This window comes from Pholcus phalangioides, unplaced genomic scaffold (genome assembly GCF_987345545.1).
Source record: "Pholcus phalangioides strain wild (caught in Gottingen) unplaced genomic scaffold, Ppha-v1.0 ptg000010l_1, whole genome shotgun sequence".
NCBI classification, from domain to species: Eukaryota; Metazoa; Arthropoda; class Arachnida; order Araneae; family Pholcidae; genus Pholcus; species Pholcus phalangioides.
The window spans coordinates 28,894,790-28,919,688 of record NW_028301603.1 but is presented as its reverse complement, the minus strand read 5'-3'; the positions used below and the strand labels follow the sequence as shown (position 1 = coordinate 28,919,688).

The 24,899-nt window shown below is 35.7% G+C and overlaps 2 protein-coding genes across 2 annotated transcripts; one reads left to right on the top strand and one right to left on the bottom strand.

The window, feature by feature from the left end:
• Positions 1-3,540: 3,540 nt before the first annotated feature.
• On the bottom strand, positions 3,541-19,513 carry LOC149081232 (serine/threonine-protein kinase Nek8-like). Its single transcript, XM_089238064.1, has 16 exons — positions 19,283-19,513; positions 17,848-18,053; positions 17,589-17,644; positions 16,549-16,725; positions 15,154-15,203; positions 13,281-13,362; positions 11,963-12,174; positions 11,398-11,456; positions 11,124-11,296; positions 9,387-9,495; positions 7,799-7,875; positions 7,390-7,507; positions 6,796-6,949; positions 6,564-6,706; positions 6,140-6,301; positions 3,541-3,813 (listed from the first exon to the last, which is right to left on the bottom strand). The coding sequence occupies exons 1-16, from the start codon at positions 19,327-19,329 to the stop codon at positions 3,647-3,649; spliced, it is 1,992 nt and encodes a 663-aa protein (XP_089094190.1). The 5' UTR covers positions 19,330-19,513; the 3' UTR covers positions 3,541-3,646.
• A 177-nt stretch (positions 19,514-19,690) lies between these two features.
• ND-B18 (NADH dehydrogenase (ubiquinone) B18 subunit) lies at positions 19,691-21,581 on the top strand. Its single transcript, XM_089237318.1, has 3 exons — positions 19,691-19,851; positions 20,831-20,999; positions 21,392-21,581. The coding sequence occupies exons 1-3, from the start codon at positions 19,740-19,742 to the stop codon at positions 21,474-21,476; spliced, it is 366 nt and encodes a 121-aa protein (XP_089093444.1). The 5' UTR covers positions 19,691-19,739; the 3' UTR covers positions 21,477-21,581.
• Positions 21,582-24,899: the final 3,318 nt, after the last annotated feature.

Below are 24,899 nucleotides of genomic sequence, written 5' to 3'. Positions count from 1 at the left end.
GACATATAGGGTGATGAAAAAAATATTTTTTATTTCTTTTTACTTTCTATGAAAATAATCAGTGCAAGAGGTTTTTGTTTCCTGCAAAGCATTGTAGGTGCTCAAGCATCAGCTCTCCCCCTCCCGGTTCTGACACCACAACAAAACATATGTATCTGGATACCCCTCTATCCATTAGGTAAAACAGGGGAATCCTTGACACAAGCAAAAATTGTGAGAAGGGGGGGGGGGGGAGTGAAAGAGTTGTAGTAGTGTTTCCTTTATCGACGCCTAAGGGCTCTTTCAATTGTGTTGGCAAAGGAGACTCCAGCAAGATACGAGATGCATAGGGAGGAAACAAGCAGTTTTCCTTTCAATTTTTTTTTCCGTGTTCGATATATTTGCAAAAAAAAAAAAAAAAAAAATTAGAATTCCATACAGGAGATTTTTATTTTCTTTTCCAATCTATTCTGTGGGTGCTCTGCCAGCACCTCCTAGAGATAGAAGGCCTCTGCAGTCTGCTTGTGACATCAGTAAGTAGTCCATTTTCCCTCAGAATATTCAGGGGAAAAAATGCTCATGCTAGTACCATCGTTGTGCGGAAAAGAAATGACCGGTCTCAGAATTGGCGATTTCTATGCCCCACATCCAATCACTATACTGTATTTGTGAGCCAATCAGAAAGATTTTATGCCAAAATAAGAAGAAATGAAATAGGATGCTGTGTTTAAAAATGTGGCAAACTTGCTAGGCTTGAATGACGTTTATGGCAAACAGTGCATCAGAGTCCTTCTATCTGTAGGAGGTGCTGGCTCTGCCCCTTGCCACAAAATACTGTGGGTGCTCAAGCACTCACAGAACCCCTAGCTCTGATACCACTGAAGATCACCACTATATATTGGCCAGCCAGGATGGGCGCATAATTTTGCACCCCTGTCTAACACTGAAGAAACTTTAAAAGGGTTAATTCGGCTTGCTCTCTGATTCTGAGCCTCTGGCACTAGATCAACCTGCTTCCCCCACCCAAAAATAATCAAAAATGGGTTTGGACCAAAGGCACATTTATGGTTTTCCGCCTGTGAGCTATGCAAATTTTGTTGCCCTTCTCCCACATTCTAGTCTAACTTAACTTACTTGACTACTCTTTCCTTGAATTCACTTCACCACCCTGTGCCAAGCCACTCGCCCTGTCTCCCCCACTCTTGCAAGTACACCTGTGTCTCTGTCACTCTTTTAGTCATTCACATGCTTGCACACTGTTCTGGTCACTCACTGACATGGTTCTTGCTTTATAGGTTACACTTTTAATCATTTACAGATGCTCTAGGAGTATTATTATATTACTTATTCTTCTAGCTTGCTCCCGTTCTAGGTCATTCTTTTTGTTATTCACATGCTTGAAAATTCTCCAGGTCACTATCAATCATACTCACTGACCTAATTCCTCACTGTCTCGGTGGAGGCAGATATATTTAGGGTTATACAAATTTTGCTGCCTTTCTCCCATTCTATTTGTTTTCTTGCCCACTCATTCCCCAAATTTACCACCCCTCTGAACCTGCTAACCCCCCCCCCCCGTAAATGTGCCACTGGTTAGAACAGAGGCGTCGAAAGTGTTTTAGACTTGTGGGTGCTCGAATTGATCTTTATATAGACCTCAGTCAATAATTAAATACAAACACAAACACAAAGGGCGCAACTTGCCCAAAACTTAAAATTGCCAAAAATTATGCCACTTTAATATAATTAATGACACCTCAACAGAGAATACTCAGTAAATAATGATGAAAAGACTGATTGTCTTCCTACAATTACATTAACTAATTAATTAAATTTAATATATATATATATATATATAGTTTATTATAATTAATTTTTCAGAATTATAGTTTTAAGTATTTGCGCGGCTGAAAAAGGACAGTGTCCGAATCCACAAATCCATACTTTATTGGAAATAAATATTTATAATAAATAATAATTCTAGCAATGGTATGAATAATGCACACAGCTAAACCCAAGCAGTTAGAATTGAGGTATTAAGCGCAGTGTTGCACACCAAAGTGTTTTTCTTATACATGAAAGGTTTTTTTTCTACTAGATGTTAATTCATTTCTTATATCCTTAAACTGAGCAAATAATCAGAAATATATTTTTCACCAGTGGCATCTTAACGCATGGGCCCACCAGGGCACGGCCCAGGGGCCCAAGAGAAAAGGGCCTCACAAAAAATGTGATTTGGTTGAAATTTTCTAGAATTTACCTGGTAGGGCCTCAGAAAAACTACTTGGCCCGGGGGCCCGTGATGCTCTTAAGACGGCCCTGCCTCTCACTATAAGTGCAAGAGAAAATTTTAACTTTTTTTTCTCCCTGAATTCTTAATTATCTCAATAAGCAATTCAGCAACTTATATTGAACTGAACTATTCCCAACGAAAGTAATCTGCAGGTTTAAAATACAGGTCAATCTGATAGATCAGTATTCAAGTTATTTCAACTTATTTGCATCCTCCCACTGAATTTTTTGCCTGTCCTGTGTCATTCAGCATCAATGAGGAAATGGGTTTTTACTATGGCTGGTTGGTTAATCGATCAATTGTTAATCGCAGCTAAAAATTTTAGTTGAGTTAATAGACTCGATCAATTCAATTAATAAAAATTTTGATCGGATTTTAAAAGTTTGTGAACTTGATTTTTTAGAAAAAACCAATCAGATGTCTTACAAATCATGTTCTATACAGAACATTTTGAATAAGTGATCATATTTAAAAATATTTGAATCAATATTTTGAACTAATTTGATCATAGTGGAGTCAATAAATTTTGGTGGTCATCTAAAACTCCCATGAAACTCAATTTGAAACTGGTCATCAGTTTTCGTTGAATCTATCTAATTTGATAGATTCAACGAAAACTGATGACCAGTTTCAAATTGAGTTTAATGGGAGTTTTAGAAGACGACCAAAATTTATTGGCTCCACTATGAACAGCAGTGTTTCATATTCTTGGAAGCATCAGCTCATCTCCTCACAAGTACTATTCGAGAGGACTTTCCAGGAAGCAACATGAATGAATGAATGAAAGCAACAGTATAATCGGAAGTAGTTTTAAAATCAGTGAGAATAATAACCAAAAAATAAGATTTTTTAAAAAAGACAAGATTCAAGAGAAGAAATTACAGGTTTTGTTCAGTAAATAGAATTATATGAAGCGAGCAGCCTTAATTTCTTAACAATATTCCTATATCTGTTACAACTACAAAACTTACATATACATCTACCGAATAGGTGATTTGAATGAATAAATTATATTTTTATAGCATCTATTAATATTGTATGGTAATAAAAAATATTTGATTAAAATTCAATAAATCGGTCAATTAAAATTTTCTGACTAACCAGTTAAAAATTTTAATTGATTCCCAGCCCTAGTTTTTACATACAGACCAAGTGGATTATTTCAGTGTTTGGTTATAAGGGACACACACCATTTGTTTATTAGTATGCTTATGAATGCTACAGGCACTGCATTATGATGTCCGAAAAATAGATGAGTAAGCAAAAACCGAAAAAATGTAAAAGCTTTATAAAAGTTCCTTGGAGTAAAGAATTACACAAATTTTTCAATCTTTGGCACATAACAATAAGCTCGTTTTCACTAGATGTGACTTACTAGACCCTAGATGTGGTCACAAACACACAATTGTTACCACTACAAGATACAAACTTGACTCTCTGATCTTTCAGGAATGATAAAGAATAACTCGCATTCCTGACTGGTAGGTAATCAGGATCGCGCAGAGTTGCTGGGCATGTTCCCCATGCATACAAGTGTCCTTCTGTAATGAAACCGGTAGAGTACATACATCATTATTGTACATATTGTTACAAAAATTATGTAAATTAATATTTAAAATGTATTATGTAATATTTCACCTGTACATTACCATTAATGCAACTCTCTGTAAATATCGCCAAGTTGGTACATTTGATGACGGCTATAGGTTATAAATGTCATGATGGCAAAAAAGAAGTGTAAAGATGTCACACGAATCGTCAAGATTTTTTTAAAAGGTTTATTTTGCCTATATAAAGTGGCACCACTAAAATGAAACTATGTCCAGTTCTTGAAATTCTATTGGAAAGACGAGACTCTGTAACTTGTATTTGTAAGTTGCGTTTCATCAAGATATCTGTTTGTAAATGCGTACAAATAGTTATTCTGTGAAATAAATCTGTGACATCCTGCATTTTGTTTCACCCTCTGCTCATTTCAAGGATTTGTGAGAGACATTATCCAAAACATATGTATTATTTCGTAAAAAAAACACATCCTAATAATTTCTTTAAAAAGATCAATATTTATTATAATGCAGATGATATACTATTGCATATTATCTTTTTTTCCCCAAGAAAATGGGGAAAAAACGAGTATGTTGAATATTTTAATTGCAGAAAATAACTTTTGAATAACAATTATACAGCCATCCCTTTGAAAAATCATGGGTATTATTACAACTTTTGCAAAGTAAAGAACAAACTAATACGTCCTATATTAGTATCATATCAAAAGATGTAACCCTTCCTCCCCCCACAGACAAGTGAGACAGCTTTGTTCAAAGAAATAGGCATTTTCTGGATATTACGCTGAGGTGAACACAAAAAGAAAAATCGTCTGGTCTCCAACAGAAATCAAATCCAGGTACTTTTGTAAACCTGGCAAATGTGCTACTATATACATGACTGGAGACATGATCCTTATTCCGTGCACTGTCGCATGAGGTGCTGAGGCATTAGTGGCCTCCCTTCACTTCAGCTCTCTTTAGGACAGCTGAGAGAGTAAGACTTATCTTTCCGAGTGGTGAACTCGGAAAGATAAGTATATATATCGGCATAATATCCAAAAAATTTCTACTTCCTTGATGCATTGGACTGAAAAAAAAACAGTCTATCTCCCTCTATTGTCACACTGTGGGGATCATTTGCTGAGATTAAGGGGGTGGGGGGCACTAATGCCTCTACTTCAGTACTTCATGCCACAGTGCATGAAATAAAGAAGGTAGGGTTGTGTTTCTAGTAGTATATATGGTAGCTTTTACTTTGACCCAAGAGGGCATGGGTTGGATTCTTGGCAGAGACCAGATGACTTTTTTTTCTGAGTTCACATCAGCACAATATCCAGAAAAAATATCTATTTCCTTGATTTCCATACTCGGTTCGCAATGTTCCTATCAGGCTGTTGTATATAGCTGCTATGATCTGTGTACATATAGCGCTGCTTTCACAATGGCTTAATCCAGTGGCTCTCTAAGCACCACCTTGTGAAGGCTAGGGAATCTTGAAAACTCCATCTAAGGACTTTAACAAGACAAATGCATAAGCTGAGATAGATTTTCACTCAGGTCTGGGGGGGGGGGGGGGAGAGCACAATGACGATGATGTCAATACATATACAAGGTAATTAATAAATTCCTCTTGCCACATTTTACTGGCAAACCACTGATCCTAGAGGCATATTTCGAATTAGAAAAAGTATTGAAATAACATGTAGAAATCAGATATTTCATTAATGTCGCAAGGGATTGCATATTTATTAAAATAAAAAGCAATTAAACTTTTTATTAACAGCATAAATAGGAAAGGAAGTGTCCATTAATTTTTGCTGCTCATTCTTTTTGGCAGGAATGTATCTTGGAACTGAATATATTTTGCTATGCACAGTCCTTTTTGCTATGCCCTTCTCAACGGACATGCCTCAGATGTGGTCATTCCTCTTTTACAGCCAAATAATAATTTTCTCTTGTATAATGAAAGTATGCAATTCAAACTCCCTGATTAATAGTCCCCCTTTTATGGAAATTTTTTTTTGTCCTGTCGGTGTCTGCAAAAGAGAGGTTTTACTGTACTAACAGACAGACAAACTTTTGATCCCATAGGTATCCCTTATCAAGAGGTTCCACTGTTATCATCTCATTAAATACCATAAAATGAACAGTTTATGCCTTTGAGAAAAATTTTACAATAAAAAATACATTATACATATTAAAAAAAAACCAGATTAAAAAATCATCAGAAATGTTTATAGAATCTCATGAAGTGTCAAGAAATTTACATTTGAAACATCAGTTTATGTGAAATGTACAGAAATAGGATGGTTTGATCTACCTGAAGTGACGGCAAGAGTGTAGAAATCTCCACAAGACACTTGGGTCACACGATAAACACTCAGAGCTCCAACAAGACCCGGCATATTATGAGTCAGACCTGTTTCACCCCAACCGAGTTGTCCATTCTTGTTAGATCCCACGGTATATAACTGGCCTTTATCTGGAAGATGCAAGATTACTATCAATGAAAAAGCATGGATAAGAATATTGAGAAAAAAAATTAGATCTTGAACTCATTAATCTAAGATTGTAGCAAAGCAACCATAACGTTTTTTTTGTTCATAACCTCAGATATATGTATATACACGAGAGACTATATAACCAAACAGACAGGATTAATTTTACAAAGGAAAAACAATATTTTTTGCTAAAATTAAATCATAGGAAAATTTTATACGAGGAAAATTTCGAAAAAAACTAACCTGTGATTATAGCAGTGTGATTCAAGCTCACAGACACGAAATCGATCCTCAAAGAGGACAATGGCTCCGAACGAACAGGACTAAACACGTTAACTTGACTACTCTGCAAACCATCTTCTGTGTCCATCGCTATTTTATTGCACCTACAGGGAAGGAAAAATATCTGGGTTATGCCATGGTTGGTCATTTTAAGGAAATAGCGTGTATGGAGGATATAAAATAATTTGGAGACCTGTTGCTTCCACATGCCAGTAAACATTTACTCTCTGTGATGGCGAACGAACAATCAGGACCACAAAATACTCTTGTTATCTTCAACTTGGCGTGCGAGTCGAGTGGTCTTGGAATTAAGATTTCTTGGACTGTTTTGGCCAAACCTAAGCATCCTGGAAGATTGAAATAATTTTTAAGTTATAGCGAGTCTGTAGAATTCTTTGAATTTTATTCTAAAAGGTGGTCAGAAAGTTCCTTTGCTGGTTTGAACAGGGTAGTTACTTTGAAGGAAACACTAAATAAGCAGGTTTTATCTGTATTCATTCTTTTGTAATAAAACAAGTTTCGAAACTTTTGAAAATAATAGTAGTATAAAAGAAAAAAATATATACATTGAATGTATAATAAAAATCCTAAACATCAAGACCTACAACTGATATAAATTTTTGTAACGAAAAGTATTTTGCAAGGAAATAAATGCCCAAATGAAATTTAAAAAAAAATTAGCAGAGTTTTGTGGTTGACTTTTTGTTTATTCTGTAACAACTATCCAATAAGAATTTCATTTTTCTCACTAACACAAAAGTTTCACACCTAGTTTTTCAAGATATACCTTTGACTCCATGGCCCCAAGCGTACACTTTATGATCTTCAGTAACAACCATGGCATGTTTATAACCACAGGATATTGACACTACATTAAATCCAAAAAGCGCTTCTACAATTTTAGGCTAAGATTGGAGAGAAAAAAAGAACAATTACTATACATGCGTGAGTATAATAAAACACAGATTATTTTAAACTAACTATAATACCTGGCACTGCCCGGATTTTCTTTAATTACTGGGAGCATGAAGAAAAATTACAAACAGCCGGGGGGGGGGGGGGTAAATGTACAACTCATATTAAGAGACACTGCTAGCTCATCGGGTCAAAATTTGGTAAAAAGTTTTGATTGTCTTGCAAAACATTCATAATCTGAAGCATTTCTGTAACAATGCAAAAGCAAGTGATTGCATTACCTGAGGCACATCTCTGGTTGTTTCGTAACCCAAGCAACCTGACGATGTAGCACCCCATGCAGAAACAACACCAGCCTCTGGTAGAGATACGAAATTAAAACAGTAAAATTAGATTTCACAGAAACATAATTGAAAATAAAATTAACTACTAATGACATGTAAGAATTACTAAATATTTATTAATGCAATGAAACTGTGATGCAGACACTTTTGACGGGCTTTTAATTCTTTCAACTAAGATCTTTGATGGTTTTTTATACTCTCACATGGCATAGCAAAATATTACGACTGATAAGGGACAGTATCCAGGTGATCCTACACGTATATTTCTATGGAGCTCCTCACACAAGAATATTTGCAACAAAATATCTTACGCTACAGAGTCACTGGCGACATTACATGCTAGTCAAACACAAAAAAAGTAAAGCGACTTAGAAATATTTCTTCATATTTTCGTCAGTTGAGGTTGTTTAATGGGGGGGGGGGGGGCATTGAATTTAGCTTGTATATTCCATAGAAATATTTCTAGATGCAACACCCCCATCTCCCTCTGACTGGAATACGTGTGATGTAAATACAGGTCATGCACACACAAGTGTGGGAGTATGTACATGGTGGAAAACCATGCAGCCCTCCAAGATAAACAGTTATATTTTTTCTCTTGGTAGAGTAGCAACATAGTCAGCTTTGAAAGTCAGTTTATCAAAACAAAGCTTCTTCATCTTACTACTCCCTCGATAATGGATTGGTACTATACGTGGATTAATAGACTTGCCTCAAGGATTATTAGCAGTCACTCATCAGGGCTCAGAGTCAATCAGCTGATTTATTAATTCCATGTAAGTGTTTTTTCTAATTCCCTAAAATGCAAGGAATCCAATTTCCTTTGGCCGTAATGAATATTATTTTCAATGTATGGACGTACCCATAATTTTCTCCTATTTACCCTTTTATAGCAGAGGTTATAGTGTAGGATGATAATTATTTATAAATTTTTTCATATCATCTTCATCACTGCTAGAATTACTAAAAATTGTAATTTTTTCTACCCCTGTTCATAAAGTAAAGGGAGATAAAGAGATGAACTAAAAAGCCTGTGTTGTTTTTACTGTTTCAAAGACTTCGAAATTTATTTTAATAGCACCATGTGAGGGAGAACGAGCAACTCGACTTGTTCAAGTTAACTCAACTCTGAAGTTGAGGCTACTTGAGTTTGATCTCAGTACCCCCGTGTGAGGAGGTCTTCAAAGTCTGTTTTGATTGTTCTGTATTATATCACATATTTTCTTTTTTTGCACAACTTTATATATATGCTAAAAACATAGCCGTTTATTCTTTAAAAAATGTAAATGAAGCAGCACTCATTTTGAAAAACACTGTAATTTACTACAGAAACAATCATCAAACTAGATAGGAAAATTCTGAACTATACTTGACCTCCACACCCACAGGCAATAAAAAAAAAGTCTCCTATCCAAGGCCGAAACAAAAAACAAAGTTAAGGAAGTCACAAATGGATCATTGCCATTGTGCATTTAATTTAGAATTGGTTTTTGTTACAATGAATTCCAGAGCAACAAACACTAACCTGATAAACACAAACTGAACTCCTCACCACAAGAGACAGATGCAATATCAAATGCATTTTTTTCATCGATGACAAAAGGAATATGAGACGATGATGTATTTCTTCCCTCCTAATTAAAAATAGTGAGATATTCCACATCAATATTCCACAGGAAGTGGTTATAATCCTATACATTACTGAAAATACATTGGTACTTTCTTTTATGGGTGGTTCCACGTGACCTGTGAAAGTTCAGTCACTTTGAATAAATCCAAACTAAAAATCACTGATTGTCATTTGTCGCAAAAAAAACCTATTTTAATTCTGCATAAAATACACCGCACCGCACGATGCAAATTAATTTTTATATGAGTAATAATACTACGTGAGTATTGAATGAATTGGCAGAATCTTCATAAATTTATATGGAGCTTTTCAAGATGTCAGAAACGTTTAGCAATAAATTAATGATTAATTCTGTTTGTCAGGCATTACTGCATACAAATAAGAAATGAGAAATTCGGTTAAACCAAAACATTTCTAGTAACCCCCCCTTCCCCCCCCCCCAAAAAAAAAAAAAAACCAACAGATAATGAGATCTGGGCTTTAAATTTTAGAAATTCAAAATTCAAGAATATAATACCCTATTAGAAATTCTACAAACTCAGAAAATAAATAAAATTTGCAAATATACTGTTTAGTAATATGCCACATGCAAAGGGTTATTAAATTTTCAGGAAGCAATTGAAAAAAAAAATTTAAGATGATTTCGAAAAAGGGGGGGGGGGCAGAGGTAAGTACTTGAATGCACAGGGGCGTAAGCTACCCCAAATATGAATTTTTCAAAAAACCTTGATTAAAATTGGGGAGAAAATGAAATACTCTCATTTAAAAATGATATCTACAAGGAAAAAATAAATGTGAAAATTCATAACAGTTCCTTGTCTTATAATGACATTTTTTTAAATTGATTGCTAATTCACCAGAGGTATGGACTTGAAAGCATCCAATCTGATTTGCAAAGCGGTTTCTTAAGAGAAATCCATAAACCCATAGCTATCTTCATAGCCATTTTGTTGCACAGGATTTGTAGGGCATTCTTGTTTGTATAGATGGCGCACCCCCGCCCCCCACACTTCTTGTGCGTGATTGTAGGAAGGTCAGTTTTGACTTGTACCACAGATATATAAACACGAGTTCCTTCTAGTTATAGTTCTTTCTTAATATATATTAATAAATTGTTAAGTTTTTTAATGTGTTTTATCTTGTGATTACAAGCGTTGGATTATTGATGACCTTTAGGATGAACCATGCTCGAGCAGTTTGAACAATCGGAATATGCCAAATTACAAATGTTACTCCAGATGATTCAACTAGGCAGTAAAATGAGCCAACAAATGCTTGTCTCAGCTTTTTGCACGAAATGCAAATGTTAGCTGAGGGTAAAATGAAAAATTATATTCTGAAAAATCTCTGAATCCAGAGATTACCTTTGCACTCCCAGTAAATATCACAAGCTTCCAGTGAACCATTAATTGGGTTAGTGAAAATAGCTGACAAAATCTGTGAGGAGTTTCTCATGTATCATCTAATACTTCAGAGCTTGATGACTTGAAAAATGAAATTGCTTCGCTACGGCAATCATTTGAAAAGCTTTTGCGATCTCCTATCCTCAATGTATATATTAATAAATTGTTAAGTTTCTCATGTGTTTTATTCCATGATTACAAGCATATTAGATTTATAATGCTAACATACTTTCCATATCACAATATTTCGATTATCAGTGACACCAACACTCCGATCTTTAGAAATTGAAATGTTCTTTATAACTGAATTCACCGAAGGTAGAGGAAGTTGAATGAGATTTTCAGTGTTGCTTTTCACTAACCACACACTGCATGAGTTTTCATCCGAAACATTTGGTGTAGCTGAAAAGAAATTAAGAATGAGCGAATAGCACCTGATGCATGCAGATTATTGGAGCATAATATTTCAGATGCATGTGATATGTTTAGAGATATTAGATTACCCAATGAAGTGGATTTCTCTATATTTTGTTCATTTGAATTTTCAGCTGAGGAACGAGACCTGGAAGCAAAAAAAAAAAAAAAAAAAAAATAGAATATGAATAGGATTTCGCAAGGAACAAAAAACAATGATGTTCTTATTTGAAGCCGTGCTCCCTCGGAATTGTTTTAGTGCCAAATAAATGCAGGTACGAAAAAAATTAGGAAATATTTTTTCATGCAGACAGAGCAATCTTCAAGAGTTTTCAGACAATTAGATTTAGGTTTGTTGTGAGTCGCAATTCATACAAACTATCACTAAGACTAGAGATCTATTGTACAGTGCAGTACCATGATGCCTTGCAATTTGCAAATAATTTTTTAAGGAGGGGGATGGGGAGAAATCATCTAAAACCATCAAATTTTGGGACAATATTTTTCATACAGCTCTACTTGGCTATTTTATGTGTGAGTGATCCCGAAGAATAGGAGTGCCAAATTGAGAGGTACTTCTGTATTATTCTATAGCCATATTCTCTGGCAATTAATTTTTAATTACAGCATTCATTTAATCTCACATATTCTTACCTGGAACCATGTGGTAAACATCCGAAATTCATATATAGTTTGTAGAACTTTCCAACCATGAATGGTAAAGCCATTATTTGAGGTGCAGAGGGTCGTTTATCTGGATCAAGATGCAACATGCTAATGACCAGGTGCTTTACGTTTTTATCATATATATCTGGCAATGGGTCAAAATTTGCCTGCATGATTTTCATCACAAGAGCAGGAAGATTCTGAAACAAAAAAAAAGACATGAAATTACTAGTCTGTTGACATGAAAAAAAAATCAGAGCCATGGCTGCAAGTCTTATGGGTGTAGAAAGCTTCGTGGGAGCTATTTTTGTTTACAAAGTCATGTTTACAAAGATGACACACGTGTTTGCACTCATAAAAGAAATTTCATTTACAAGATCCCGCAAAAGTTGTTGAATTGGTCAAAGCATTAATTTATTCCTGACTGTTCTACAATAAGAGAAGTAGCTAATATAAGACGTTTATTATTTAGGGCCAAAAGTCATATTATTGGAGACTCATTACTCATCATAGGCAGCGATCACTTTATTTTGGGCTTTGAGAACATGATCTTTATCAAACAAAAGAAATAGCAATACGTTCTATTTTGAAATTGTGTCAGAAATCACTCTTCATACTGATTTGACCAACAATGTTAAATAAAGAAAGATGTTATTTTTCTAGTTTACAACATATCAAAGAGGAAGACCATCATGATATTAGTGCTAAGATGAATTTTGGAAAGAGCTGTTTGTCTCTACTGGCAATCGACAACGGGTCTTCTTGCAGTTTAAGTGCTTATCCAATACACCAGAAACGGATATAAAAACAGAGGAGTTGTGTTTTTGGTGAATCGCCATTACTAGGAATTTCGAGAAGAAAGGGAAGAGGCAAACCTGGTTCACCCCCCCCCCCCAAAGTAAAATTAGATTTTATATTGGTTTTTGTTCTGGACTTAAATTTGCTGTCTAGGGCAACTGCTTCCTTTGTCCCCCTCTGGTTCCAGCCCTGCTCTAGTGTATTGGATAGCCCGGACTGGGTTTGTTGATTCCCAGTTAAGACAAACAACTTTTCTTTCCAAAATCTCTTGGCACTAATATCCAGAGAAAGTCTCTCTTTGAAATGCTGAACCATGTCTATATCTCAATTAATGTTTCATAACAATGAATAGACAAATTAAAGACTATATAGTTACATTTTAAAGCTTTCTGATACAATAAATGCACTCTCATTTAACTCTCATCCGAAATATGTAACAGACTTTATACATGATTTAAGAAAGATTACTCAGCTATCAAAGATAATGAATGAGATTTGATCAACTTACATCTGCATCGAATGGTCTTCTTAAAGTCAAAAGTTCATACAAAACACAACCCAACGCCCAAATATCACTTTTCTGATTATATCTGCAGAATGTTAACGATATTTCAATCAAAAAAGTTTGAATACAAATATGAGTGTAGTATATAAGGTGTGTCCCCAAAATGATAAAAAGCCGCATACAATATTCTATAAATAACAATTTATATTTTCGAAGTGAAAATTATTTTTTAACTAGAAATTTCCGACTGCACAGGATTAAAACAATGATAATAATTTAACATATATCTGGATTTCTTACGACAGAAAAAAAAAAAATTGATCGAACAGTGGAATCAAAACCTGTCCCAAAATGATAAAGCCACTCAAAAAAAACTTGTGTTCAATTATATTTTTAATGTTCAATAATTTTTCCATTTTTCTTTATAATGTCAAACACTCGTCTAGGCATCGATTCAATCGATTGACAAAATCGATTCAACAAGTTTTTGGCAATGCCCCAAAGGAATACCTTGCCACACTTCGAAGATCACCCGCTCAAGTTCTGAAACACTGTTGTATTGCTTGCCATGCTCATACACTTTACATGCCACTGTAGCCCACATGTTTTCCATTGGACTAAGGTTTGGAGAACATGCAGGCCAGTCTATGACTGGAATCATATTCTCAGGTCGAAATTGCATTGTGAAGGAGTGCATCGTGCTATTGAAATTGAGATGTAGAGCCATTTTGAGATTCAAAAAATCAGATCAGATACTGATTCAACAGTTCCTGATATGTCTGAGCAGTCAGGTGCTCAGATATAACAGCCAACTGCACTTTTCCACTAGTATTGAATGCAACTCAGATGGTTTCACCACCACCTCTTTGTTGACACTTAAGATAACTTAGTTCTTCCTTTCTGATATTATGTCAATAATATTTCTAGCCATCTGAACCGTCCAAATTAAAGTTTTCCTCATCACTCTAAATGACATTATGCCACTAGGAACTCCATGACATATTTCACCCAACAAAGTCTTTCCTGTTTATGATGCTAAGTTTCAGACAAGTAAGCATTTTGTGATGGCCAGACGTATTTACAACGCTGAAGAATGAGATGAACTGTAGATTTAGATATACTCACATCAGGGAAAGATGCTATTTTCCTTAAACTTATGTAAGAGTTACTTACTTTGCGTAGAATCACACTTTTCTGGTGTTCTGTCAACGCAGGAAGACGACTTTTAGTCTTTCTGGTGTCACACAGTCTCTTTAATTTCAAATAATTAGAAACTACTGCTCGGGATTGGAAAATTGACTTCGCAATCACTCGAAGTGACAGCTTATTCCAACGTGATTCATCAATTTTGTTTTGTTCTTGAGCTGTTAAAGATTTCCCTCTAACCATTATAAAAAAAACACAAAATTAAATTAGAGACAGAAAACTATGCAATTGCAGATACAGTAAAAAAGGTCTTATTTCTTCTCTAGTCTAGCTGCAAAGACTCATTGCGCAAAAGCAGCACAATCTGCATGGCGGAGTGATAAAGCTAGGTGGCTTTATCATTTTGGGACACACTTTAAGAGAAAATAGACAATAATTTTTTTGTCCTTTGAAGTTTCAACAACAAAAATTTTCTGAAAAAGGTTTAATACAAGCTAGGTATTTGTGTTATATAGCAGCTTTTATCAGGAAAAACTCATATTTAGGAAAATTTACTCCACAATATAATCAGTAGAAAACTTACCTCGATTTATGTCTTTTTTGACCCTCCCTCACATTGATATTGGAACAAATCACTGATATAAGTCGAGGTATCGCTATAATTATTATCTATCTTTGTGTGAGTAACATAAGTATATTTAATGATTAAAATTTTTTATCAAAAGGATACGGTTTACCTTCACAAAGCTCAGGTGAAATGTAATGAGGAGTTCCAATAACCTGAAAATATGTTTTCCGAATGAATATATCTGATATGGAATCATCTTCTGGTCAATTTTCTCAGTTCATTCAAACTTGAGCAAACTTCACGCGAAATAGTCAATTCATGATAAGTTGAACTCAGATAACTCAAATATCAGTTGAGGTTTTCACTCTGCCCCAGAATTTTTTCTGATTTCAGTGTAAAAATTTTCCCTTAAGTCGAAGTTTTTGATAATGAGAGAAATTAGAAAAAAATATTTAGCAGTAGAATTTAGCATTTAGCAGTGCAGTTTAGCGTAATCTTTTATAAGATTTATTTATAATTTGTTTCATTTATACGAGTATCATGTATGCATTTTTTCCATAATATACTGACACTATGTATATCTATTTCATTTCTAAATATTCTCAATAATTAAATGTGATTAAATTAGAATATTTTTCTTGAATTCCTTCATCTCCAGTAGTCTGACATGTTTCACTAATAAGATATTCATAAATAGCAGTTATTTTAATAAATCATTTTTCTCTTTCTGTAAAACTGGATTTTCCAATAAGTCGAACTAACGATAAGTTTTTTGTCAGGCATTGCACCATTGACTTAAAAATTTGACTGTATAGAAATTTTAAAAAATGCAGATGATTATACCCCATTAGAACAAGCTTGTAACAAACCTCTGAATATAACAAATTAATTTTCATATTTGATACAATTCCAACACATTTAACATGGCTATAGAAGGGCTTGAGAGATTTGAGAAAACTTTAAGCTTTAGCCAAGTTCAAGGCTCCCACTCAAAAAATTAGAAAAAGTAGTATAAATAAGCCAGCAAAAAATAAGCACAGTAAATATAAGAGAAAATTATCTGTGGACCAAGAAAAAAATTAATAAATTGGAGTAATAATCGGTGGACCGGCAAAAAATAAATACAGTAAGTAGGGAAACTAACTCTTACACCAGGAAAATATGATAAATGGGAGAAATAATTTGAAAAAATGCTAACAGCTAAGACAGAAACCAATGTAAAAAAATAGCTTGTTTATTAAATCTTAAATTATTTAGTGTCTTTATGAGTAGGGCAAGTGTTTTGCAGACCAGCAAGAAATTCGCACAGATCAGCACAAGTCCACAGACCAGCAATTTAAGAACACTGGTCTAGTCTATATGCCCTGAACTCAGAAATTCACGGGTAGGGGTCCGGTGAAAGTCTTGGCTTTGAAGTTTATAAAAATTCCTTACAAACATGCTCTTACCACATTTTTTTGCAGCTGACTTTGAAATGTTTAAGTAACTAATTATTAACTGCATCATTAAGAAAAAAACCATTACAAATTTATAGATACTGAACACATGAAAACATACGGTAACAGCTTTGCTTTTGCTGCTCAATATCTTAGAAATGCCGAAGTCTCCTATCTTGACTATCGTCTTGTCTTTGTTCAGCAGAATATTTTGCGACTTCAGATCTCTATGGAGTATTGAACGGGAATGAACAAACTGCAGTGCTAGGACCAGCTGGGTGAAGATATGCATAACTTCCTATTAATCATTAAAAAGACAAATGCACATGAATATTAGGTAAAATAACAAATTATACATGTTTCTCAACGTATCAACATTCTCTCTGAAATAAAATTTGAGGTAGTAAATGTTTAACACAATCAACTTTGATTTAAATACCCTATGTGTAAACAATGCACTCAGATTTTATCCAATCAACTCATATGATGTGACGTTCATGTCCCTTTCATAACTGGGCCTTTAATTCCGTTGACGTGAACGTTCTGAAGTTGAATATCTTCATTTAACTTCCAAGATAGCTAACACGAAATGCCATGAACGTCACGTCACACGAGTTGATTGGGTTAATTTCATTTCTTATAATCTGCAGTAAGATCTCGGTATAGAGTGAGCACATTTAATGTCATCTTATTCATAACAAATTGGACTTACTCATTATCCCAATATCAGTTTTATTGTAAGGCTATTTCTAAAGATGTGTCAAAAGTGTTCAATTTCTACGAAATAGAAAATATGCATTTTAAAAACATATATACTTTTGTGCATGTTGATTTTTATTATGCATACTTTTTCATTTCTGATAAATACTTTGAAATTTTTTTACTTTTTCAGGATGTTTTAGTGCATATTTTGTTTTTTATACATATATTTTGAGTTCTTTATGAATATTCTGGCATTTTTACGTGCAGATTTTGGAATTTTCAAGTGCATATTATGACATTTTTAAATGCATATTTTAACATTTTTAAATACATATTTTGACATTTTTTTAGTGCATGTAATTCGTACTCTAGTGAGAACTTATCTAGGTTTATATTGTGTATCAAGTGTCAAATTTTTGAAAGCAAAAAAGTGGATCCAAAACTATTCACAATACTTACATCTTCACTAAGAAGGCTTCCATTTTGCTCTTCAAGATATTTGTATAAAGTCCCACCTTAAAAATTAGGAATGAGAAAATCAATGCTACAAACTATATATTTGATTACAATATTAGACATTTTCCCCTTTAACCACAGATGGGAGATATTTATATAGGGTGATAAGATGTCGGCACAGACCTACGTTACATAGCCTTTATTCTTCTCTCTTTAAAATTGATTTTAAAAAATTTATATCACAAATATAAACAGATCAAACCTTCAGCATATTCCATCACTATGGCTATAGTACTCTCCGATAAGAAATTTTCATGGTAAGCCACAATGTTAGGATGATCCAACATGGATAAGACCTTCGCCTCATTCAATGATGTTGTCCTCTCATCCTTGGTCATTTGATCGACAGGAATTTCTTTGATTATTAAACGCTGTCCATCTGATTTTCGGTTACACAAGTATACAGTGCTAAAGGGAAGAAAAAAAAGAAAAACTTTAATAACAAGAAAACTCAAGGCTGCCTAGGATTGATTTTTTTTCATGGACTTTATAGTGAACAACAACACTTGATAAAACGATAAATCCCTCTACAACGATATTGTTTCAAGTCTTGTTTGGAAATGTCTTTACTCCAATGTTAAAAAGTTGCCTCTCAATATAAAAATATTCCCTCAGGAACAATATTTTTTCTTGGTCTGCAGAGTATCGTTGTATCAAGGTTTCACTGTATTACCAATTTATAATGATAACAAAAAGTATTTCAAGGTAATGGAGACTGGGGTGTCATCAGTCTAAAAAAAAAAAACCCATGTGTGGCAGAGGGACATGGAAAAAATTGTAACTCAGCCAGGGCTGTAACTAGGGGGGAGAAGGTAAGTCTGGTAGCTCGGGCGCTGAACCAGAAAGACACTAAATTCACCCTTTTTTTTATTCCTCCAATGCATTTTAAAGCTGACAACAAAAAGAAAGCATTGCAGAGGTGACTAAAATTACTAGTTATCTTGTATACCAGTAATTTTCATATACTGGACTCAAGTGCACATTTAGAAAGAGCAGGGCTGCGTTTCATTGTATATTCATTAGTTACTGGAAGGGAGGGCGCTGAAATAGCTTGAAGGTGGTTATGGCTCATTGAACACTAGAAAAGGATGGCAAAATCCATGCTTTCCAATCTATAACATGGGAAGAGCAAAAAGAAAAAAAAAGATGAGATTTGTCTTGGGTCCCCAAGACTGGAGAACCCTCTGAAGACCATACAAGCCCTTTACCCTGTTGGATTAGATCATGCTGTAAAGGGATGGGAGAGGGCACACCGCACCAGCCCATCCCTCGAGTACTCTGTTTCTGTACAACCAGTCCCCTCCCCACTCTTTTCTTACCCTCTGTCAGTCCAGACAAGGCCCTTGATCTATATGGTCTGCCCCTTAACGGCCCCAGCCCCACCCCGGCAAGTTCCAAAAGTCACCAGCCTCTTTTATTTTCAATCAAATTTCCAATTAAATTAAACTTCAACATGGGCTGACGGCGCCTCTGAAGAACCATACACTAGATGCGGGATAGAAACAAAACTGGAGTACCCTGTCAGGCCCAACTTCATTGGAGGCCCTCAGAATATTACTTTGCCCGGGAGCCCACGGGACTGTCAACACGGACTCAACAAATTAAGAACAATAAATATAAACATTCTAACACCGCACCCATAAGCTCCTCGACCGATGATCCTGATTTTCTCATAATTATCCATATTAATGGTATTTTAAACACGTAATAACCATATTAAATACATGGCATGACCAATGAATTGACTAATTATTGTCCTCTGTACCAACTGAGGACTTTAGGACAAATGATAAGAGAAATGCGAAACATGGCACCATTCAAGCGAAGATTCACATGGTAAACATGAACGGCCATGACATCACCGCAATGAAAAAGTACATAATTAAAAAAAATGATACGAAATTAAATTATTAAAAATCTGTTTAAATTAAATTAAAATATTTGTCCAAGAATTAATTTCAGTATTATATATTTCAATATTTTTTTTTGCCACGGTTTTTGAATTTTTTAGAAGGAAATGTCTCCATGTTCATTTCCGCTCCTTTTTCCATCCATCGCCTGAACCGAGCCGGTTATTTACCGCAGAAAGTCAACATGGGTCAAACGAGAAGTTCGCCTCTTTGGCAGTTCGACAACGCGAAGTTGCAAACTTCCGGTTATAAATATGACCCTCAGCTTGGTTTTCCGTCGGGTAGAAAGGAAAGAGGTGAGATTTGTAAAGAAGCCCAATCAACTTCGTGGTTTTATTGTTGTTATATATAAATACATTACCACAGACTACTACTTAGTCTGTGGTAATGTATTTTTATTCGGTAATTTATATTGAATGCATTTAAAAACAAAGAATAAAATTGTGTTAAAGTGAGAATTTTACGAAGTGCTACTCAGCATTGTGCTATTATACAAGTGATGTACCCGAGTTGAGGAAGGCGACAAGGCTGATCGGTTAATTGCCTATAAAATGCCTCGGTGTAACTTACCTCGCTGACGTGGTCCCTCTCCCAGGATGATTCACATGCTTGCACACTCTATGGGTCACTCTTGTTGTCCTGCACATGCTCACGCACTCTTTTGGTTGTTTACCGACCTGGTACCTCCTCCAGGTCACTCACATGCTCGCACACTCTCTAGGTCACTTGAATACCTGCACACTCTTTAGTTCACTCCTTTGTTCTATCACGTGTTTGAACACTCTCTAGGTCGCTCACATACCTGCATGCTCTCTAGGACACTCCTTTGTGCGATCATGTGTTTGGACACTTGATCGATCGCATGTTTGCGCACTCTCTTCCTTTTTAGTCATTTACGTGTTTGCACACTTTCTAATTCACTCTTTTGGTTGCTCACTGACCTGGTTCACCTTTTGGTTATTTACACGCTTGCACACATCTAGGTCACCCTATCGGTCGCTCACTGATCTAGCCCCTCCCTGTACATTTATTTCTTAGTTTCTCAAGCTTTTTATCCCATCACCACTTCTGATGGGAGTTCTTAGTTTCCCAAGCTTTTTCTCTTGCCAACCCCCCCCCCCCCCCCCCTACAGCAGAATATTCTGAAATCTGTGATATGAAGCGCTAGAGCAGGCTGGATGATGAGCTCATGTTTTGAGATCAAGTGTTTAATCGCTGATACAAAATGCTAAATTATTATCCTAACCGCAGAATGTTTTGTATTAATTTCATTAGTGATGGTGGCAACCGAAGAAGAAATGCAGTCGGCGCGTCTTCCTCTGGAAGTCCGTGATTACTGCGCACACAAGTGGCTTGAATATATGTCTTGTTCGAAAGATGTTTTCCCGCTCCTGTACCAGTGCAGTCACCAGATGCATGCGTACAAGCAGTGCCAGCATGAAGAGTAAGTATTTGCTTTCCTCACCAAATTTATCCGTCCTTATGCAATGCGCCACAGCTTGACAACTCAAAAAATGAAAACAAAAGAAGCAGATGTATTTTTGAAAAAAACGTCCAACATTATTTTTTAAACTTTTCCAAGACACTGTTTCCCCATCACCCCCTCCATTTCCATGTTGGCCGTCAGTCACACTGACATGAATTGGGTGGCATGGAGTTTAGATATCTTTTTTTTACTGGATTTTACTGTCTCGTTTGTCTACTAGGGCTTTAAAAATGCTTGGGGAAATATTAATAACCACATTGTAATAATAATAACAATAATACTGGTGTGATAGCAAAACAATAACGAAAAATAAAGTTAATAATTTCATTTTTTTGATTCATTCATTCCAGTGAGTTACTCCGAATGAAAGAGAAGGAACGAGAAAAGCGTATCAGAGCTCTTATCGAAAAGAAGAAAAAGCTGGAGGCTGCTTGAGACTTGCGCTTTCGAGTGTTTTTCACTCTCGTAAGGCCTGATTATAGTGACTTTAGCTCTTATTGTACAAAACTAATAATAAAGTCTGTGTATGTTTACGAAAAATTGTTTTAATTTTTCTTTTCATCTGTTCTCCCCCTACCTTTTAAAACACATACCTGAAACATTAGGGGGGGAAAAACATCAAACTTGCTTTAGACGTTCAACCCTTATAGCAGCAGTCCCAAGATATCTTGTCATACAACTCTTTCATACTGTTGAAAGTTTCCTTCTGATAACACGTGTTCCTTTACCCCCCTCCCCTGTCAGTGGACAGAGTTTGGTTTTGTTCAAAGTCTGATAACAGAAGCCGCAGAGAAAGAAGGTTTTCCTTTGAGGTAGGATGCAGGTATACTATCTCTGGTGACTAGTTGTAAACTCACTTCGAGGAAAATGGCTAAATCTAGAATGTCTTGCTTTGGTTATGTTGATGATGTTATTGTCACCAAGGGTAAGTTTATTGATACTGTCGAGAGAAGTCGTGACCAACCTTTGGTTCTATGATCATGTGACAGACTTTGGGAAAAATTCAAAACTTCGACATTGTTTATCTTTATTTCCAGAAGGCATTCGATCGGGTCCACCACGGCAAACTCTTGAAGCGTTTACGTGAGATTGGGGGGGGGGGGGCAGGCAACTTGTGGAATTGATAGAATCATGGTTGAGAGATAGGTCACAGCAAGGCGGGTGGGGGGGGGCCTGGTCCTCCCCCGAAATGTGAGAAAATGACCGAAAAAAGGAAAAAAGATGGCCAAATCTATTCTTTCAATGGTTTCCTCCTCGAACGAAATTTCTGGCTGCGGGATAACAAACTGGAAACGAAAATTTACTGTCGCTTGGAGTTGTGTACCTACATTATTATTTTATTATATTTATGAGTATTTTGGCACAACTCCGCCCCCTTAAATTTTAACATAAAAATAATAAACTCGACGCCCTTGCTGGTTCAACGCCCGGGAAACAGACCCTACTCTGCCCTCTTTTAGTTTTGGCCCTGGTCAACCTTTTGATAAAAATCTTCAGCTGTATAATCAAGTACTCTCAAAATTTCAGGATTTCATACTGTTGGGAAAACATTTTTTTCCCCCAATTTTAGAAGTGTACTGTTTGATCATTTTTTGTGGTGTCCCTTTTCTCCTCATACCCTAAGCACGTGGTTATTTTGCTTAATGGTTAATCCGGCCCTGGCACAGCGGAAGAATGATTGGCCTATAACCCAGCTGTCAGTCAAACCAACCATATGCACGTTTTTTGTCGGGCTACAGGGGTTAAAGGATTTCGAAAATGGTTTCGTTGTGCGATAGTATTTCACATTCATATTTTATCGGATGCACTGTGAAACTGATTGAGCGATAAGCCGGGTTTTCCTAGGAGCAGGTTTCCTGTGCCGTGCGCAACGTGATTCGCCCAGCACGACACACCTTCCACTCACCAATAAGAAAAGCACCATGACTGTTTTCCTACAGAGCACAATCAACACCATCTATAGCTACAAGTAGTTATAGGAGGTGTTGGCTGGGCCCATAACCCAGAGGTCTGTGGATCGAAACCATGCTATGCGCCTTTTTTGTTTTGTGTCGGGTTACAGGGATTAAACAGATGACGCTATTAAATTGCTGTATTTTCGTTACACTAAACATAGGCATAGAACATATGTTGAAACTTTAATTCAATAAATAAAATACAATAACTATTCTTTTTTTACTTTAATTTCTTAAACGAGCACTAGCTCAAACTTTTTCAATTTATCAATGTATCATATAAAAAAATATGAGTCTTACGCCTTATTGAATGCAAGTATTACCGAGGATTCCAAATTACCTAAGACTGAATTGTGGCGATTGTTCATAAATTATCATTAAAGAAAACTCTCACAAAATACAATATGTATGAACTTATCAGAAATGTGTCGCTATATTTGATATTTACTTTGTTTCCGTCAAGAAAGTGTAAAATGAACTTTTTTCCGTTTTGTTGATAATCCAGCGTTTATAACCGAATGTAGTTAGGGGCCATTCAAGTATTACGTAAGCAGATTTTTAGCCATTTTTGACCCCTCCCCCCTTGTCAGCAAAATTTTGTTAGCAGCTTAGAATATTTCATATCTTCAAAAAGGGTGGTTGATGACGTAAGAAACCTTCAAACCCCCCCCCCCTCGTCAGCAAATCCAAAACCCCCTCAATGCTGATGTAATACTTGAATGACCCCTTATGTAATACTGTATACAATTCATAAAATTGTGGGTTCTGCCAAGCACCACATTTGTCCTTGCCCTCTTTTTTCAGGAAAACGTTACATGAGGAGAGCTGTCCTTAGGACCAAATCGCGTGATGCCAGCTACCATTCTGTACCATGATTTCTTTATATTCCATTTTTTGGAATATAAAGAAATCATAGTACATACACCATCATGGTGGCTGAAAACGGGTGTTTTTCTGAATTGACCAGCTTCATCCCATTTCGGTTCCTAATCAAGTTTAAAAAAATTGTATTGTAATCGAATTCATCCATTCGTTTTTATCCCCCCCCCCCCAGATGGTCAACCATAGCCCAAAGACTCACCCAAGTCCCAACCGGCATCAATAAAAGCATCTCTTTGTTGCAGACGATTCTTTCTCATATGGCAGGAATCGTTAAAATTAGAAGATATCCCCCCCCCCTCGTATTCAGAAAACCTGCGTTGTAGAATGTTGTCTTTACTTCCAAAAGAGCCGAAATTGAGCTATTGAAATGTTTTTGTGGTCAGCTGGGAAGCGCGGTGAATAACACTGTAAATCGGAAAAGGTTAGTCAATCATAAATTTTTTAACTTCAACGGCAGTCTGAGCGGAAAAAACAGAAAATAAAAAAAAAAATATGGTTTAATAATTATATATTATTTATGGTAGAAATGGCACTTCCACACGTTTACGAAACATAAATTCAAAAAAAAAAAGTTTTTTCTACCCCAAAATTTTCCGCCCTGGGCTATAGGCCCCCCTACTGAATGCATATAGATAACATTAGTGCCGTCTTTTTAGTTATTTCAGACAAATTTGATGATGTCATTACCTACCATGCGATTCAAATCACAAAGAAAACATCTACACCCCATTTTTTTTTTCAATTGATAGATTCAATAATGTGTGTGTGGGGGGGGGGGGGGGGGGAACACAGAATCACTCAAGTGCTTAGGGCTTTCAAGCTTCTTAATCTGGCCCTGCTATCGAATGACGTGTGACACAGTTTTAGAGTGGCACCCAGTGAGGTTTTACAACACTCAAGTTACCCGTGGCCCATTCCCAGATTACTTAAGTGATCTACGGCATAATTACAGATCACTGGAGTGATGCGACACATTTCAAGATCACTTAGGTCTACGAAACATTTAGAGATCACTAAAATG

Excerpts from the sequence above, each read along its gene's own strand:
- LOC149081232 (XM_089238064.1), bottom strand. The coding sequence starts at position 19,329 with ATGGATAATTATGAGAAAATCAGGATCATCGGTCGAGGAGCTTATGG. Across the intron at positions 11,297-11,397 it reads AGAGAAATCCACTTCATTGG|CTACACCAAATGTTTCGGAT; the intron begins GTAATCTAATAT and ends ATTTCTTTTCAG. Across the intron at positions 9,496-11,123 it reads GAAATATTGTGATATGGAAA|GAGGGAAGAAATACATCATC; the intron begins GTATGTTAGCAT and ends ATTTTTAATTAG.
- ND-B18 (XM_089237318.1), top strand. The coding sequence starts at position 19,740 with ATGGGTCAAACGAGAAGTTCGCCTCTTTGGCAGTTCGACAACGCGAAG. Across the intron at positions 19,852-20,830 it reads GTCGGGTAGAAAGGAAAGAG|TGATGGTGGCAACCGAAGAA; the intron begins GTGAGATTTGTA and ends TAATTTCATTAG. Across the intron at positions 21,000-21,391 it reads AAGCAGTGCCAGCATGAAGA|TGAGTTACTCCGAATGAAAG; the intron begins GTAAGTATTTGC and ends CATTCATTCCAG.